Here is an 18206-nt window from a genome sequence, read left to right as displayed (position 1 = left end):
CCAGAGAGTCCCTTTTTTCTTTCTACCTCTCTAGCGGTTTCAGGTTTGAGAGCTTTTCAATCAGTAAACCCCTTAGGTAAATTGCCACTTCACTAAAGCTTTATGCATAATGTTGCAGCACTTCATTCCAATTAAAATCAATATTTGGAGTCTTATTTTTATCAGGCAGACTCTCTGGTTGGGAAAGTTGTTTATTGCAAGTAAAAGGGTTAGCTTCAATGCTACATTCTTGAAGCAGGAGGGGAGTGGCGTGTTTAAATTGAAGGGGGTTGTTACATGCATGCATGATGTTACAGCCAGTCTTGCTTTAGCATGTTCTGAAAACTCAGAGACATCTGAGTCACTTGCTCTCCTTAGATAGGTTCATGTGAGTAAAACTGCCCTGCAGATATTTTGAGGTTTGTGCTCATGGGGCCTTGGACTTGATACGCATTTTAAACAGAAAATGAATGAATCCAAAAACTCGGGTAATCCTAACTCTGGCTCCTATTTAGTTGAAAACTAATGGCAAATTGGGACTTTAATTGAGTTATAGAAGAGGCAGGCATAGTACAGTCATGAGTGTGGCTCCTCCTGTCGCTTGGAAATAATAGTATAGGTCAGTTTTTAAATGTGCTTCGGTGAGGGGGAGAAATACACAAAATCTGATGTGTAATCCATATTAGCCTTTAATAGAATAGTACTTGTAATTAACTGAAAGAAACCTGTAGAATCTGGCCACCTGATAATGAGGCATGGATTATGTGTTCATGTTTTAAACAATAGTTTTGTGCCAGCTACCAACTGAAAGTCAGATTTTTCAATGTGGCAGTGAGTACATACGCATTATTTCTTTTGTGACTTGAGCCACAAAAATTAAACCATAATTTTGGACTGGGTTTTTATTTTAGTGGTATAGTAAGTAGTTCTCTGGCGAGATAAAAGGGTTTTTGGCATGTATAAGTTTCTACAAAAAGACTGCCAAGTATTTTCAAATGCGCAGCTATTTGTTGCCTTTAAATGCTTATGCCTAAATATCATTTTCTCGAAATGCAGGCATTTTTCTCTTTTTTTTTTAAAGTTAGTGACTCATAACAAGAAACATGCTAAAATCTTACCTACACTTGAAATTTGAAAGCTCTAGTAGGTTCCTGATTTTCATTGTATTTTTCTAACAGGACTTTCTTACAAAAGTTATTGCTAGGATGTACTCAGGATTAATTGCAGTTTGTGACAGTTGTGAGATCCTGCAGGTTGTTAAGTAAATCACATGAATTTAAGTACAAGCATAAGATGGGTATTTTTTATCCTTGTGGTGATAGTACTAATAATTTCTTTTTAGAGGCTGAACTTTTGTGCATTTGTTTTATATTTGTTCTGTTGTTCATTCGTTTTATTTATTTACTGCTGGAATGCAATGGAACAAATGTCAGATTTTGATTTTGATTTTTGTCGGATCAGAGCCAAATGTCTTGTATACGAGTGTATAAAATATTGACCTCTTTTAGTGCGGACTTATTCTAGAACCTATTTGCCGTAAGTACCAGTAACAAGTACAGTATTTCCATTTTTGTAATCTTAGTTCTTTACTGACATTTTTTTTCTCTGCGTATACGGTATTAATGCTTCCAGAAATACACACTTAAAGACTAGAAAACTCTTAATGCTCCCGTTTGAATGACATTCCAATTATTCATTCATTTATTGATAGCTTTGACCTAAAAACAGTCACTATAATCCTTTAGGAATGCAGCCGAGGCAATAGTATGGCTGCTTGAGCATCAATTTGAAAAGCTAGATTTATCACTGGAAACTTTCATTTGAATGTACAAATGTTGTTGTGCCTCCTCACAAACAACAGCAGTTTTCTGCAAGACTGTGGTGGTTTTTTTTTTTTTTTTAAGATGTTAACTGAACTTGCATCTAAAGTAGGAGAAAAATACTGATTATATAAAGCTTTATATCTCTCTGTGGTAACTACCATAGTATTTCTCTTTTATGACAGTAATCTAGCCTGCAACAGCTACTTGCAGTTTTGAAATTAACCTGTAATTTAGTCTTCACCCCAAATGACAAAAATTCAAATGACTTCATGGGGTGCCAGAAGATGCACTGTAAACAGGGCTCAGTAAGGGGGATAAGGTAGAAATCTGTCATCTTGAGTTCATTTTCAGAACACCAGTATTGCTGAGCAAAATGAATTCTTCTGTATTTTACTCTTTAAGAAAAATATTAAAATATTAGCTTTGACAAAGATAGTAGCATGTAGTAGCCTAGAAAGTTCATTCTTTGAAAAAGCAAAATGTGTGCTGCACAAGAAATGCACTAGGAGACATCTGAATTTCTTTTTTTTTTTTTTTTTTTTTTTTTTTTTTAGAATATCTTAATTTGTTAAGTTTGAATTGATTGATAATAAAGCTGCTTCAGGAATGCAAAATCTCGATCTCAAGTCACTTTTATAGCCTTCGACTGCCACTATTGAGTGATTTTTTTTATTTATTTATTTTTTTTTAAACTCACCTACTGTCAGTCATCCTGAATTTGATAGGCCTTTTGAAATCTAAAATTCAGTTTTATTGACTGTTTGTCTGCTTACTATGTTTTGCGTGTGTTCTCTTCGTTTCATTTGTTTCAGTTTAAACTTTTTATTTCAAAGAGTAACTACACATTGTTTTGTCACTCTTTCAGTGGTTGTCCTCTTCTTTGATTGGTTTGTAATCCTTTTCAAAAGTCATCTGCAGAAAGTGATTTCATTCTTTTAAATGCACCATGTTAAAAGCTACATTTGCTGGTTATTCTTCAATTCCAGATCCGATTGGTTTTATGGCTTTTCAGTTTTACATTACGAAGGCTTTAATAATGTATGCGTAGTGGGGAAAAATGTGACTGTGGACTAAGGTACCAAAATGGAAATACTGTACCTGTTATGAGTGTTCACAATATGAAGACTTGTGAATAAGTCTGCATTTAAGGAAGTCAGTATCTTATGCACTAATTTACTAGTACTGTGACTTTGTCTGTTATGGATAGGTCAGCATAAAATACATTCTGGTATGTTAATTTATGGTTAAATTCAGTGCAAAAAGAAGAATACACTTTCATCAAAGAAAATGTGCATTGGATTATGACTTTTACATGGAATGGAAAGATGGTGACCTGTAGTTGTGTTGAAAGAATACAAATGGGAATCAGTCTGGTGATTAATAACTAGTTTATGAAAGTGTAAAACAAGTGTAAAGCAATCTAAACGGCTTTGTTCAACTTGGCTGACTCTAAAGTTTTATACTGAAATAAAAATTCTGTAGAAAAATTTTAAGGAGTCTGTAAATTACCTGAATGTGTCTGAACAAAGACATTTGGAGGTACTATGATGTGCACAATGTTATGTGTTAACAAGAAAAACAGCTCGTGTAAACTGAAATTTCTGTGGAATTAGTATCTTGTCACAATAATACGTGTCAGAAATTAAGAATTGTATTTCAAAAACGAAATGCATGTAATGATGATGCGGAGTATTTGCGCCTTTGGTTGATTTGTCATGAACAGTGATCATGCATTCAAAAATTATACAGCTGTGAGATTTGAATATAAAACTGTAAGTCTGTTCTCATTTATTTGGCTATCATGTGTATGTTATACTTGCTTGTAGTAAAACTTTGCCAGTTACTTAATAACTATGGTATTAAAATAACTATGGCTTGCATGTGGTTTCTCCTTCAAATTTTCCAGGACTGAAGTGCCTGCACTGCTAAGTTTTGCTATTGAAATGTCTAGTTGTTTATTCTTGTTTTGTTTCTTTCTACAAGGGATGACATGCCTGCTGCTCTGGAAGCTTTAATGGACTGTTATAAGAAGCATGGTAAAATCCTTCAGCTTCATAACATCTACTGTAGACTGATAGAAAAGGGAGATACTGAACTCCTGCAAAAAGGTTGGTTGCATATTGTCTAGTATGACCTAGTATGGGTGGCAGAACACTGGAACAGGCTGCCAAGGGAGGTTCTGGATTCTCCTGGATGTCTACCTGTGCAGCCTGCTGTTGGGGGCCTGCTTTGCAGGGAGGCTGGACTCAATGGTCCCTGGAGGTCACTTCCAGCCCCTACAGTTCTGCGATCTGGTTATATGGAGTTTTCTGGAATGTGGTTTTTTTTTTTTTTTTTTTTTTTCCCAATGATCTGTATATAATTTCTTTAGACAGAAAGAACAAAATAATGTGTGTTTATGTTACTTTAAAGCAATTAAGCAATGTCTACATTATTCAGATTGAAAAACTGTTGTTAAGTGCAGAAGAAACCTAATAATTGGGCAATGTAGCAGCAAGTTCTTAAAGATCAGTGCTAGTACTTGTTTCAGATATACATTTATAAACATATTTATGCTTAACAGATTTTTTTATATAAAAAAAACTAATGTATATAAAACACTTTTCCATGTTTGTTTCTCAAACAGTCATGTATTAGAGAAATCTCAAATTCGTAGTCAGTGCAGAATGCAAACATCTGCCTTTTTTGTTGTGTATAATTGAAAATGTAGCACGGCTAAACAGAAAAACAGTATAACCATGCTTAACCATAAAAATGCAACAAATTGTGTAGTATGCTGTGATCATTCCGTATGTTTCAAAATGTATTTTCGTGTGTGTGTGTATGTATGGAGTTTTGTAATGCTTAGAAAATGTTAGTTTTAAGAATATTTGACATGCATATTAAAATATTGCAATTTTTTAATTAAATTAATCCTTTTTCATTCAGTTTCAGATTTTATAAGCAGCGAATATGGTGACATGATGGCTCTTTATGATCTCTTCTTCGCCTTCTTGCAAACAGGAAAATACAAAGAGGCCAGGAAGGTTATTGAGGTAGCATTTTAACTCTGTTACTCTATTCGTGCAGCCATCCAGACTCTTAATTAGAAACATTTAAAGTTTTTAACCTTTAATTAGACTTGTTCTGATTCATGTTAATAGAATTCAATCCCAATAATGAAAAAAAAGAAAAAGCCTCGACCAGCTTTATTTTGTATAATTACAGTTCAGAAGAGAAAGTCTTGTTATATATTGAAATTGTTTCCTCACTTTTTCAAATTTGCTGTTATATATCAAAATGATATTTGCATATTAAATATCGGATTGCGAAACAATTAAATTAAACAGGCATTCCTGGGTGTAAAGTTGCTAATCCTCTTTTCGAAGGAATTCTTTGTTCTTAAAAGCACTGGAATTTAATTTGCTGCAGACCATGCTCAGATTTATTTGTAATGCTTGTCTACAAGTTAATCAGCCAAACAAGTGCTGTCTGCTACTGTTTGGCATTTAATTTAGCATTTCTTCTTTCTCGTTCTCTCTCTTTTTCAGGATAGTAAGCAGCTTATAGGAAGTGGTAGGTGACAAACTTGGTCTATTTAGGATTAGTATATTTTATCTAGACTTGATTGAAATTGTGCTTACTGAAATTGATAAGTCAAAGGGGCAGCTGCAGAATCTGCCCAGATTGTGATTATTTTTCTTCCTAACAGTCATATGTTTTTAAAATACTGCATAAGTTTTAAAGTTAATGTGTGGGAGAAGGGATCTTACAGAAAAAAAAAATACTTAGTCCTTATCATTTTTGTTGTAAATAACTCTGTAACCTCATTTTTTCTTCCTAAGTTACAGTATGCTTTTTTTTATAATTTTTAAAATATTTGAGATACCACTTGAATTATTTTCCAATAGAAATCTTGTACTTACAGAATGTGTGCTTGTCTGTGGTAGTACTGAGCACAATACTGAAACATCAGTATTTCTGCTCAGAGATGGTTTTTTAGAGCTCATATTAGTACAGAAGAACAGAGGTATCAATATCAAGCAGAAGGTGACACTGAGCAGTTCAGTTGTTATGATAATGATTAAAACACAAGGAGGTACAAATTTGTGATCTCAGAACTGGAAGTAAGAATTTCTTAGATCCTGGCATTTAATTTGTTAACATCTTCTATTAGTGGCTACAGTTCAGCATGTAATGAATAGGACAGTAAGCAAATTATCAAATTGTTTATACATTAAAATTTTTTGCTGTTTGTGTCAGTTTATCTTTGGAAGTATTTAGTATTTGGTGTTTGACCATGAGGTGTTAGTAACCACAGACAGACATAAACATGCATTTCAACACCTGATATCTGGAGAGAAAATGAAATTTATCCTGTCCTTTTATGCTCGTTAGAGTAGGATTTTTTGTTCTTACTTGAGCTTAGTATATGCTGTCGGAAAATTGTTTTTTAATTTTCTAAATCTTTATAATACAGAACTTCAGCTAAGAATAGCATGCACATATGAGGGCTGCTCCAAAAGTAATGCCTTGTATTTTATTATATTGGCCAATAGTGTCAGAGGCAGATGTTGGTGGTATGACAGTAGAAGTCAAACCTTGCCATCAATATCCCGCTCCATGTAGTTGCTATGCAACATCCAGTAAAGATTATCAAATTTGGAGCCACTTCGCTTTTTAGAATTTGTTATATAATGGATATGGGCTGTCTGTCAGGAAATACTTCTATCATGTACTGTTGTGGTGATCAATTAGTTTTAGTAGTAACATTTCTTAGAGAAGTATCTGAAGAGTTAATAAAGGGTATCTAAAAGGGCATAGGAATGAACCTAAAAGAAAAAAAAGTAGGAGCTAAGGAATTAAAGACCAGAGAGGATGTGGTCTTTTGGGTGATGTGTTTATTCATCAGTAATCACATTTAAGTTGTATCTCCAGCTTGCTTTTGCTTCTTCTAAAAATCAAGAGTCTACTGGATACTCATGTGAAAGTGACACCTGCTGCTTTGAAAAATTTGCAGCTCAAAACCCCAGGATAAGAAAACAACTCTTAAATCTAAATGTTTGATTAAAATAGAACTGAATGACAGTAGTGGGAAAGGAAAGAGAAGATTTGAGTGAGATTATAAAATAAATGGGTCATGAAGTTGTGTATGTACTTAATCTCTCATGGTGAATGTGTTGTGCGTGCATGTGTATAAGCTCATATTGTGGGATGTTGTCATAACCAGAAAGCTCTGGGGGTGCATCTGCTTGTTGAAAGGGCAGGAAGACTGCTTTGAGCAGAGCGTGATAGATTAATAGAAAAGAGATAAGGCAAAAAAAAAATGTGCCTAATACTAGAACAAGTAAACTGAAATACATGGCAGCTTGATGTTGCAAGTCTCTCTTGAAGCAATGCAAGACAGAAGAGAAACTGTGAAAGAAGGCTTGAGGAGGAGATGCAGCTAGTTTCTAAGACATCATACTTTGATAAGCTAACAGTTTGAGATGTTGCTAGGCTGTCTTGTAAATATCTTGAAGTCTGTTCTCATATGTTTTGTGGCATGTAACTAGAAATACTCAGAGACAGGACCTCCAAATGATGTGTTGTTAGCTTCTTTGTAAGGGGAAGGTCTGCTTTTTTTTTTTTTCTTTCCTAGCTACGCCTGGCAATTACTGAATGCTTGAAGCTGTGCTGGTAGGTGAATGTGTTGGTAGATGTTCTGAGTCGAAGGCAGAAAAATAAGTTCTATGATTGCATGCTATAGTACATCAAAGCATGACTTAGTCTTCAGTTCTTAATTGTATCTCTAATAAGTCAGATTTTGTTATAAGTCCTTCAAAGGTAATCATTCCACAGCAGTCATAGGTACCCCTCTCTTTTCACCCCTTGACATGAAGTCACTTACTAGCTTGTGTTTATGGCTTTCATGTCAACAGTGATAAGTCTAGTTATGCAAAATTTTTTTCAGTTACATTTAAAAACAAGAGAATTATGTTAATTTTTTTTTTTTTTTTTTTTTTTTACTCAATGCATTAAAATTGAAGGCTAAAAGAAGCAGTGGAATCCCATTAAGTGAGATTCGGGCCTGTCTTCTAAAATGTTGCCTTATTTTGGTAACATCTAATCAAATTTTCTCATGAAGAGTGTTTATGTGTAGTTCTTCATGTATGTTCCTCCATCGCTTCAAGTACTAGAACCAAGAATCTAGATGAGTTACTTGACCTAGTGCTCTTTTCAGTGCCCCCTCCACTTACCAGAACGTAGTCCTCCCCAATCCCTCCAGTCCATATCTGCTTACTTATTGCTAGAACTGGAAACTCTGAATTCCATTACGTGTACTTTGTTGTCAACTGTTAATCTTGCTGCTTTATTTAACTGATCTAGCCAATGACTGAGGGTTAGACTGATCTGAAGGTCATCTTGGAGAGGGGCAGAATGAGAAAGTGAGTGTTATAACTCCTTTGAGGAGTCTGTTTCCTTCCCCTCTCTATCAGTTCTGTTACTTTTTACAAACACAAAACCAGAAGTAATAAAAACCAGCAACAACTAAACACAAATTATTATCAGAATCCCAGAGTAGGAATTCAAAATAATGAAGCAAATGGAAAATATTAATGAGTATTGATCTTAAAGTTAATGACTTTACATTGCTTGAAATGGAAAAGTTGATCAATCCCTACTTAGTCTACAAGTAATTTTTAATGTGTCGTGATGATTCAAATGCTTAAAGCAGTTTCCTCTGAACTTGCACACTTCAGAAAACCATAAATAGAAAAAATTTTGAAGGGTAGTATGTTGCAAACTTAAGCGGAGCCATCTGTAAGCTTTTACTTGAGAATGATACATGCAGCATTGCTAACAGAGTCTATGTAGGGTATGTTATTATTGTAAAAAATTGTAAAAGAATGCACCCGAAGCTTCGGGCTATCATGACAGGCAGTATTCTTTATAGAAATTCTCTTCCGTTGTGTCTTGTATGATTCTATTTTCTTTAAGGTGAACAAAATTGTTTTATAAAGCAATTTTGTAAAACATGCTTAAAAAGGAAAAAAAAAAAAAAAAAAGGGGGAAACAAAAAAAATTAGTGAGACTATCTTAAATCTTTTCTTTCTTCTGGGCTTATACAAGTCCATGGAAAAGTTAGTTAGGTGCTTATGGACTGTTCTCATAAGAACTAGGAGTTGATAGAGACTTTTTTCCTGACAGATATTTGAAGTCTTTCTGGATTAAATCACATGAGCTAGTAAATTAAAGTTGTTCCTTTAATAAAACAGTAAAAGCTCTTGTTTCTGCTCTGTTTGTAGTTTTACTGCAAATGAAAGCTAAGAGAGGATTACTGTATTTAGGATTGGGAAAAATCACAGAACCGTATGGCAGAGTTTTTAATACAAAACCAACCTATACCAGTTCACTAGCACAAGAGGAACCTCCTTTGAAAATGTTAATGCATGCTGCATGGCTTCAGAATTTTTATTACATTTTGTGTGAAGTTTTCCCTCACTTTCTGCCCTTATATTAAAAAGTATCGCGCATACTTAATAGGCATGTTATACCAGCATGTTATACCATCTCTAACATCTCAAGAGGTTTTTGTGAAGAATTGAAGGACAAACTAGCTGTGAAGTATTTTTAATGAAATTTCCAGTGTCAATAAATGCAAGAAAAAGCATTTGTTGCTGGAATTCAAGACCTGACAAAAGAACTATTTCAGGTGAGTTTAGTGTACAGGAATATATCAACAGATGTCAAGTTAATTCATGAGGTAAATAGATTTAAGCAAAGAATTGTGACATCCACTGTCAGCAGACCTCGAGATACCAGTTGCCATTGGATTTAATCTACCATAAAAACAATGATAATATTTCTACTTGATATTGAGAGATTACAACCTTCTTTCATCCAGATTGCTTTTGATAAGAATCTACATCATAAAATGGAGCCTTGCTGATTTTATTCTGGAGATGGACTATTGGGTGAAGATGCTTTCTTCGTTTGTGACAGCAGGATTTAGGTTTTTTAATATGTGGTTTAGTGACGGTTACGCCCAGTGTCGGAAATTACCCACAAACATTTTTGGTCTGCTTCAGAAAAGAATAGAGGTAGTTAGAACAAAATTTAAACGTTTTTGAAAGCGTAATGCAAATTGTATTAGAATGGTGGTTAGAGATACAGTGGTCTGAGGTAGGGTAGTTTGTAGGGGGTGTAATAGCTTTTATTAGAGTAGATGTATACAGCTGGGAGGGAGGAGAAAGGATGAAGAACTCTTAGGCATGCAAGCCCTATAATTAGAAGAAAAGATTATTTTTTTTCTTGTTATTAAGTCCTATTAGTTTAATAAATGCATTACTTCTCCTTATGAAACTGGACTCTGATACAGCTATTATTGAAGCTGGATTTTGTTTGTGCCCATGAATGTGTGTATGAAATAATAAAAAAAAAAAAGTTCTTCCTAATTCAATGCCTGTTACTCAAAAGATCTTAAATACTGTTTGTTTGTTTTTTTTGAAGAAAGTAAATGAATGTGTTTTGAATAAGTAAATTTAATTCACTGCTCCCAGTGGAAAAACAAAGGAGATGCCTAATGAATTAATTCCTTCCAGAAAAGGAGAAGGTGATGTGTTTAGAATGCAGGATCATGACAAGAGCTGTGAATCCTTTCTTAGCTTTAGGGACTTTGTGTTAGAGAGAAAATACTACTGTGTGTGTAATGCTTTTCAGGTTCATCGGGCAGCATAAAGCCACATCATGGTGCAAAGAAAGCAAATTTTTGCTGTTTTATTTGGAGAACAGCCTAGAGGATGTTGGTTGTGTGGTTTTTTTTGAGTGTGGATTTCTTGTCATCTCTTCTTTCAGCATGATTATTGATATGAAGGTCTTAGTATCTGAAGAATTTTTATAGCATTTTACTACATTTTTTTTATACTGTAAACACTGTATTCTGAGAGAAATTACAGTTTACAGTATAAAAAACTTCAAGTATCGTGCTGTATATCCTAGTTTACATTGAAGCTGCATGGAATTTGTGAGGTTTCACAGATATTTTGTGGAATTGGGGGAAAAATCTAGCCATAAATTAAGAATTTCCCATCAACTGTTCTGTTTTCACCAATGCTTATATTGGAGAGGGCTGTTAAAAATGACATACATCAGTTCTTATAGCTGTCTGTTCAAGGCTGTCTTTTCAAAGAAGTAACACGCTTTCTTGTGAGACATTGCTTTGGCGTCTAAATCTCAGTAACTGGTTCCGGTACTGGTAACATAAGTCTGTTAGAGCTGTTGATGTAACTCACCATGAAACATTCTTCTTCCTTAGCAGCGTTAGCTGTCTCTTAATATTACTGGGTTTTTCAGCTGCAAAGAGAAGGGTGTATGGATCTACTTGTCTAAAAAATACCATCAAAGAATGCAGCACGGATAGGGTTTATACAACGAGGCAATGGTTGGGTTAGATTGGGATTGCTGTAGAACTATAAGAGAAGGCTGAACTTTAGGAAGAAAATTCAGGCATTTTAGAATGAAGTCTGAAAAAGGGCAGAGTTAAGCAGAGATAACCTTGAATCTTTAAAATTAGAGTAATTCACAGTGAAGTTATATTGCGCAAGGCTAGTTGAAGAAGGCGCAATGAAGTTTACTGGGAGTTTTATAGGATATGTAATGCTTATTTTACTGATCAGCACACAGTAGTAGTCTGTGGAAGAGAAGTATTGAAAAGTTAAAAACAAGTGAATAATCTGTCTCAAATGTCAAATGTATGCCAAATAAAAATTATTTTTGATGGCTTTCAAATAGTTCTGCATCCTAAGCCAGGTGTAACAAAAGTGGTACTATTCTGGGACACTCAACACTGTCTTTTCTGAAGAACACCATCGAGTTTCTTTGCATTTTTCTGTTGGTTTTTTTTTTCTTTACGTAAGTTTTATGATTAAAGAGAAAAAGGTTGTTTTGGGCAAGTGAAGAAAAGGGAACAAATATGTTCCCTACAACTGTAAATTGCTTGGCTTTTTTTAAGGTTAAGAAAATATTAGCTGAATGACAGTATTGTACTATCATCTGTAATAATTACAGAATGCCAATGTAAACATTCCTTGAATTCTGTCATCATCTAAAAATCCAGATAAACATTGAATAGATTCCTCACTAGCAGGTCAGTATTTCTCCAGAGAAGCTGTTTTCTTTCAGCTGTAACAAATAACTAGAAGGTAGATCAAAGAAAAATGATAACACAAAATAATTTCTGGTAATCGGAGCCCCTGTCTGAAGGTGTTCTTCTTCTAGAGAAGAACTCAGTTTAGGACTATTGCATTCGCATGATTTTTGAATGCTTCTTTGCAAGTGTTCTGAAGATGCTGCATATTTTTTTTTATCCTTCTGGGTAGTTTGCCTTTCTGTGTGTGAAGGCATAGAGTCAGTGAATAAATTAGTGCAGGATTGTTTGTAGTGTATTAAAAAGGTAGAAACAGGTCATCAAAAATATGGAAAGGTTTCCATAGGAGGTGTGACTATGATATTCTTAAACTGGAAAAGAAGCAGCAGAACAGAGGATTATTACAAATATCACTCTATCATCTGTGAAACAAAAGAGTATAAAGGGTAATCCCACTCTGCATTGTCTTCCAATACAAAATATGAGGGGTTTCAAATGAAGCTCATAGAAGCTAAACTGAAAACAGATAGGTGGTATTTTGTGTATTTTCTGTAGACAATACAGAAAAGAAATACAGTTCAGGCAGTCTTTTGCCAAAGGATCTTATGAGTGATTCATCATGTATTTTAGAGGCAAACAGAAAAGTTTGTGGAACAGAGATCATTTATTCTGAAGTAGTAAACTGAGCTTGAATTAGCTGGAGAATGGAGGAATGCTGAGGCAAAAATATTGCCAGTTTTTCTGACACCTTATGGTCTCCCATAGTACTGAGAGAGGATGAAAAACATGATGATCCTTTTATCTGGTGCAATACTGTTGTTTCATGTTCCAAGAGTATTTATAAAGGAAATTTGGAGGTTTTCTGCCTTTTATGCTGGATGAATTTCTTCAGACCCTCAATAGTTTTTTTTTGTTTGTTTTTTTTTTTTTTTGTTTTTTGTTTTTTGTTTTTTTTTTTTAAATAAAAAGACAAAAGATAATCAGAAAACTAATATTCAGGAATATATTTTTTGTCCGAAGAGTCAAGATCAGAATTTTAAAAGGAAACTGGAAGAAGTAATTAAAGTACCATGGTTTTTTTTTTTTTTACTGTTTTTTTTTTTTTTTTTTTAATTATTATTCCTTGCTTTATTTTTATTCTGCATCTTAGTCTGCTCTACTGTAGAAAGTCTGTTTCATGTTAAATGCAATGCTTAAAATTCCCTAAGATGGTAAGGGATAAGCTACAAATATGGACTATCAGGCAAGCCCTGGAGATTTAGTTAATCTGACCTAGATGTTCTTTTGATGATTGAGACCTGCAGTATGTGAAAACACTTCTCAATTTCAAAATGAAAAACGAGGATATCTGTTGTATAACTCAGCTGTCCTTGTAGTGACAGACACATCAATCATTTCTGAACAGGAAAGGATTTACTATAAAAAGTTTGTGGCTTTGGAGCTGTTGAGTTCATTGGCATTCAGATCAGCAATGATATTGAAAGTTGTAAGTGAATTCAGTATTTGAATTTTACCATGTTCTAAAGAGGATTAGCTGCAAATGCAAGCAACATACTTTTTTTCATTTTCAAGAGCCTGTTGTGTAAGATGTTAATTCTTGACTTAATTTTCAGCATATTTTTTGTGAAACTGCTTGCTGGATCTTTAAAAAACAACAAAAACAAGAACAAAAAGTCACTGCTGACTAGGGGATCTGTAAACATAAATATCTGTGGTAAGATCTAATTTGAAAAACCAGCAAGTACCTAGAAATAAAATAAAGTTTAATTTATACCACTTTTGAGTATCTGATTAGCCATTGTTTTTCTATAACCTGTTGGGTCAAGCACTGTTAAATACACAGACAAGACAGTCGGTTTTGAGGAGCTTGGCTAGGAGTTAGCTTCTTATTTAAAACATAAGAAACAAACAAAAAACCCAGTGCTTAAAATGATTGCATGAACTGGTCAGGATTATATGCTCTAACATATATTCTGCAGAGCATTCTGTTTCATATTTCTTCAGCAAATTTTAAGGTCTTTAAGTGAAGTTCAATATGCTGCTTCTTCAGTGGGTGCTGAGTTATTTCAGGAAATTGTAATGGTAATAATTGTGCTGTTGGAAAAGACAAGGGAAAGGAAATTATTTGTCTGTGTTAAAAAAGAAGGAAGGTTAATTGACTTCTTTAACAGTAATTGTTTCCACTGTTTTGGAACCAAGACTCTATTTGTCACAGCTCTTTGTTCAAGCTGCCTCTTAGTTTTTATGCAAAATTGCATTTGAATTTTGGAAATGGCGCTTCACATTTCAGCAGCTGAGACTTCTTATAACATTAGCAGTTATAACCCTTCAAGAGTCAAAACACATGTTTCTAGATAGAAAAGACATTTCCCCAAAGTTACTTTGGGTTGTATTCATTCAAATCTGGACACCTGAAATAGGAGCAGTCATCTCTTGCTGTAACAATCCTTGTGTTGAAATAAGAGGCTATAATGAAAGTAAATTCAGGTAGTCTTGAAGTGGTGTCAGAGGTAAAAATGATGGATGCTTTGCCTACGGGTTTTCTTGTATCATTTTTTCTTGACACAGTGGACATAAGTAATGGAATGCTTGTAATGCTTCATAAAGACTTTTGAATTTTCCTATGTTTATCTAAGAATTTTGCTGTTCATAGTGGACAAAATGATACATTTGTTCAGATCTGTAGTGATGAGAAGGAAGAATATGGTAGTCTGTACTAAATTAAGTTCACAAAGGATTGAATGTTCTGTGTGTGTGTGTGTGTGTGTGTGTGTGTGTGTGTGTGTGTGTTTTGTGGCTGATAACCTAATAAAAACAATGAAGGAATGAACAAGCAGAGGCTCTTTTAACCTGGGAAAATGAGCAACAAAAACAATTATGGCTTATTAACTATTAAACATAATTCTTCTGTGGATGTAGAGTAAGCCTTTGCTCTGTTCTGGGGCAGAAATTACAGTTAGTATACCTACTGTCTTTTGCATGGTTAGTACCCTTTACCTTCATGTTTTTCTTACTCAGCATAGCAAAAGAAGTCACAGCTTGAAACACTCTTGGTTTTAGATGTTAATAGCTGCATGAAGGCAATTAATATGATCCAGAAAAGGACACTAAATTTTGATGTTGCCATGGTCTGGTGTATGACCTTTTCATTGTGAAGACAGTTTGGAAATATTTGGTGCAATTCTTTACCATAAATAATTAAAATTATTATGATGAGTAATAGCAATACTCTTAGTGTGGTGGTAGAGTTTACTTAATACTTCAGTTCATCTGAAGTATATTCTGGAGCAGTTCTTTTTGTCAGTGCAGACACAGCACTGTTCAGCCAAAAGGAAAAACATCTTGAATAAAATGACTGCAATTTTTTAAACCTGTCATAAATGCAGCTTAACTTGATTATTTGTGAGCTTAAACCTGTCTCTTGCAGATTTTATATATATATGTAAACTTATTATCAGTACATGTATTATGTTTTCTTTAGCTTAGAATGTTCTGTGTGAAGTAATGTTTTTTTTCTTGTGGAAATACGATTTTGCAGACTCCTGGCTTGAGAGCCCACCCTGGAAGATTGCAGTGGTTTGCAAAAAGGTGTATTTCAGGTAATCAGGTATGTGGCTTGCTTCTTGTCTTCTTTAGAACTGTCACTGTATTTTAGGAGTAATTGTTTTGAAGTATTTTGTTAGATTTTTGGGGGGTGGAAGGACTTATGAGAGGCTGAAGAGATGAACGTAATGCTATGTGTAAACACTGTTGTGTTCTTACACAGAAATATCTTAGATGAATGCATGCAGCATGTAAGTACGGATACACAGAAAAATAAATGTTCTCCTTTCTTTTTAAAGATGGAGACTTTGGAGCACTTGGTAGAATTAACTAAGAATGTATTTGAATGTGATAGAGATGAGATGTACTACTACCTGCTTCAGCTTTGCGGTAAGTTATCATGTAACTTTTATCATGTTCCAGTATGTTTGGTTTTGTGTTTGGAGATGGGAAATAGCCTTGAATTGGAGAGGTGAGCTGTCCTCATAAGTAAGCAGCCTGCAAACAATTATGGAGGCATCTTTCAGAGGAGCAGAGATCAGGGTTGTTTTTTCTAACCTGCACAGCTTAGCACAGCAGTATTCTAGCACTTAAAGAATGAAAGATGTATGCTTTTTGTCACTTTCCTAATTTGAAAGTTTTCTCTGTTTTTTGCTTTATGAAATACTTGTTAGAAAAAAAATTGCTCATTTTCTGTATCTTTATAATCATTAAAGTTCTGCAGTCTACTGTAGTTGAAGCTGTGCCTTTAGTAAAGGCGTGAAGAATTGGTAAATTGTTCCTAACTACAATTCCTAGTTCCTCCAACTACAGCCAAACTCGGGCATCGTTATGGATACTGAACTCTTTTTAACTGGAAGTTTGTTTGTATGCTACAGACTTGGTACAGAATGTATCTGTAGTGATTTTTCATTCCTTTTCTATATTTTTGTTTGCTTTGGTTTTGTTACTCACTGTATCATACTGTATAATACATAGTAAAAATGTTGGAAATGTTATACCTAGCTACTTAAGTTTGATAAAACGTTTTGTGTTCTTACAATTGGATGTTGAACACAAAATTGTTGGGTCATTTTAAAATAGCGTTATGAGGATTTCTATGTGTCTCAGAAAAATTAAACAACCTTATATTTTGTATTCATATTGAGCAACTTGATATCTTGGGCAGTGGGAAAGCTTGCATTTGAGCTTGATGTAATTTTAGACTGCTCTTCATGTATTTTTTGGATGACTAGAGCTAGAAATATTATCATGCTAAATAAAACACTATTAGACCTCCATTTTAGTAAAGCAACAAGAGAGGCTGCTTCCTCTTTTTGTTTAACCACAAACAGAGGAGATGAGTATTTCCCCACAAAAATGGCCAGAGAATTTTTGTCGTTTTTGTTTCTTTTTGTTTCCTCAACAGCCTCAGAAAGCTTCAAAACCAAACTGTAGCATTTCCTATTTCTGGCTTTGCACATACTGGTTCATCCTTGAAAATCAAGTTGGCCTGAAAAGCAATATAGTCTCAACAGGAGGGAGTCTTCTTATTTCTCCTCCATCATCCTGTTCACCTCTGGCAGTGACTAAGTGTGACAGTGTGCCTGCTAGGAAGAGAATCTAAGAAGATAGAATTTATCAAAGTCTGTCACACAAAATCTTCACTATTCTTTGAAAAGACAAAAGCAATTCCATCTACTCAAAGAAGTGGAAATCATTTGTGGGTTTCTGTCATCATGGAAGACAAAAACCATGTACATTCCTGCTTTCAGCCATTTTAAACTATTTATCAAACCTGCCCTATGCACAAGTACAGTAGAGAGTTGTCATTGTGCACGTTAGCCACAATTTAAGATATCTACAAGTCAGTACACCTACTATCTAGTTCAAGCTGTAGAATAAGAGAAAAAAAGGGGTTTGGATCTCATCCTTTCCCAAAGTTAGGACAAGTTTGAATTAAAATCAGGTCACGGCCTTGTCAAGTAAGGTGTTTTGTTCCTCCGGAGTTGGAGATTGAAGAATAACCTGTTCCAAGGTTTGATGTTCTGCAACTTTTTAACGGTCATCTTTCCTACAATGTCGAGCACTTCTGAGGCCTGTCAGTTAGGTAGCTGAAGGCAGCAATTAGACTCACCCTGCCATTAGCATACTCACCTCCAGATAGTACTAAATCCACCTTTTTCAACTACCTGTCCTCAAGCCCTATGTCTGTCTATCGATGGCTGAATTTGCTGTAGTTGGTAGCATCTATTTTATAGTTGTGCAGTCCAAAGCAAGCGCATGTAAAGCTGTCAAAGACACTCCATTCTCCTCTGCTTACTGCCATAATACCCTGAGCTTAAAAATATAATTGGGTTAATTTAGTCCTTAAAGTCAATATTTTGGTTTATTTATTATTGTTTGTTTGTTTCCATCGTCTAGTGTCTCCCGTGGAGTAATAGCAGTTTGGAATTTTTTGGGTTGATTATATGATGCAGACATATACATACAATGAAGTATTTTCCAAAAATGTGACTTCAGATATGTATGTATACTTTAAATTTGCTTTTATCTGAAGACCTGAATCGTGTTTCAGATAACAACTCTGACTGGAGAAGAGCTGAAGCTGTTTGGACTAAAATTCAAGAAGAAAATGTTGTTCCTCGTGAGAAAACACTGAGATTACTGGCTGATATATTAGAGAAAAATGGTCAAGTTGTCCCGTTTGAGGTACCTAAGGTAATCTGAGTGTAACTTTGCTTGCTCACAATACTGCTGAATATATATCTTTC

At 34.5% G+C, this 18206-nt stretch overlaps 1 protein-coding gene across 1 annotated transcript in view; it reads left to right on the top strand.

The window, feature by feature from the left end:
* LRPPRC (leucine rich pentatricopeptide repeat containing) overlaps window positions 1-18206 on the top strand; it is a gene marked incomplete at both ends in the record, with an annotated part of 86939 nt that overhangs the window by 44659 nt on the left and 24074 nt on the right. Inside the window, 5 exons of the mRNA XM_079532595.1 lie at window positions 3786-3910; window positions 4731-4837; window positions 15449-15517; window positions 15753-15843; window positions 18011-18153. Coding sequence (XP_079388721.1) covers window positions 3786-3910; window positions 4731-4837; window positions 15449-15517; window positions 15753-15843; window positions 18011-18153 — 535 coding nt within the window. The remainder of the gene's footprint in view (window positions 1-3785; window positions 3911-4730; window positions 4838-15448; window positions 15518-15752; window positions 15844-18010; window positions 18154-18206) is intronic.

The sequence above is a fragment of the Tetrao urogallus genome, assembly GCF_951394365.1.
Source record: "Tetrao urogallus genome assembly, chromosome: 2".
Classification (NCBI taxonomy): domain Eukaryota; kingdom Metazoa; phylum Chordata; class Aves; order Galliformes; family Phasianidae; genus Tetrao; species Tetrao urogallus.
This window is presented reverse-complemented; position numbering and strand designations above follow the sequence as displayed.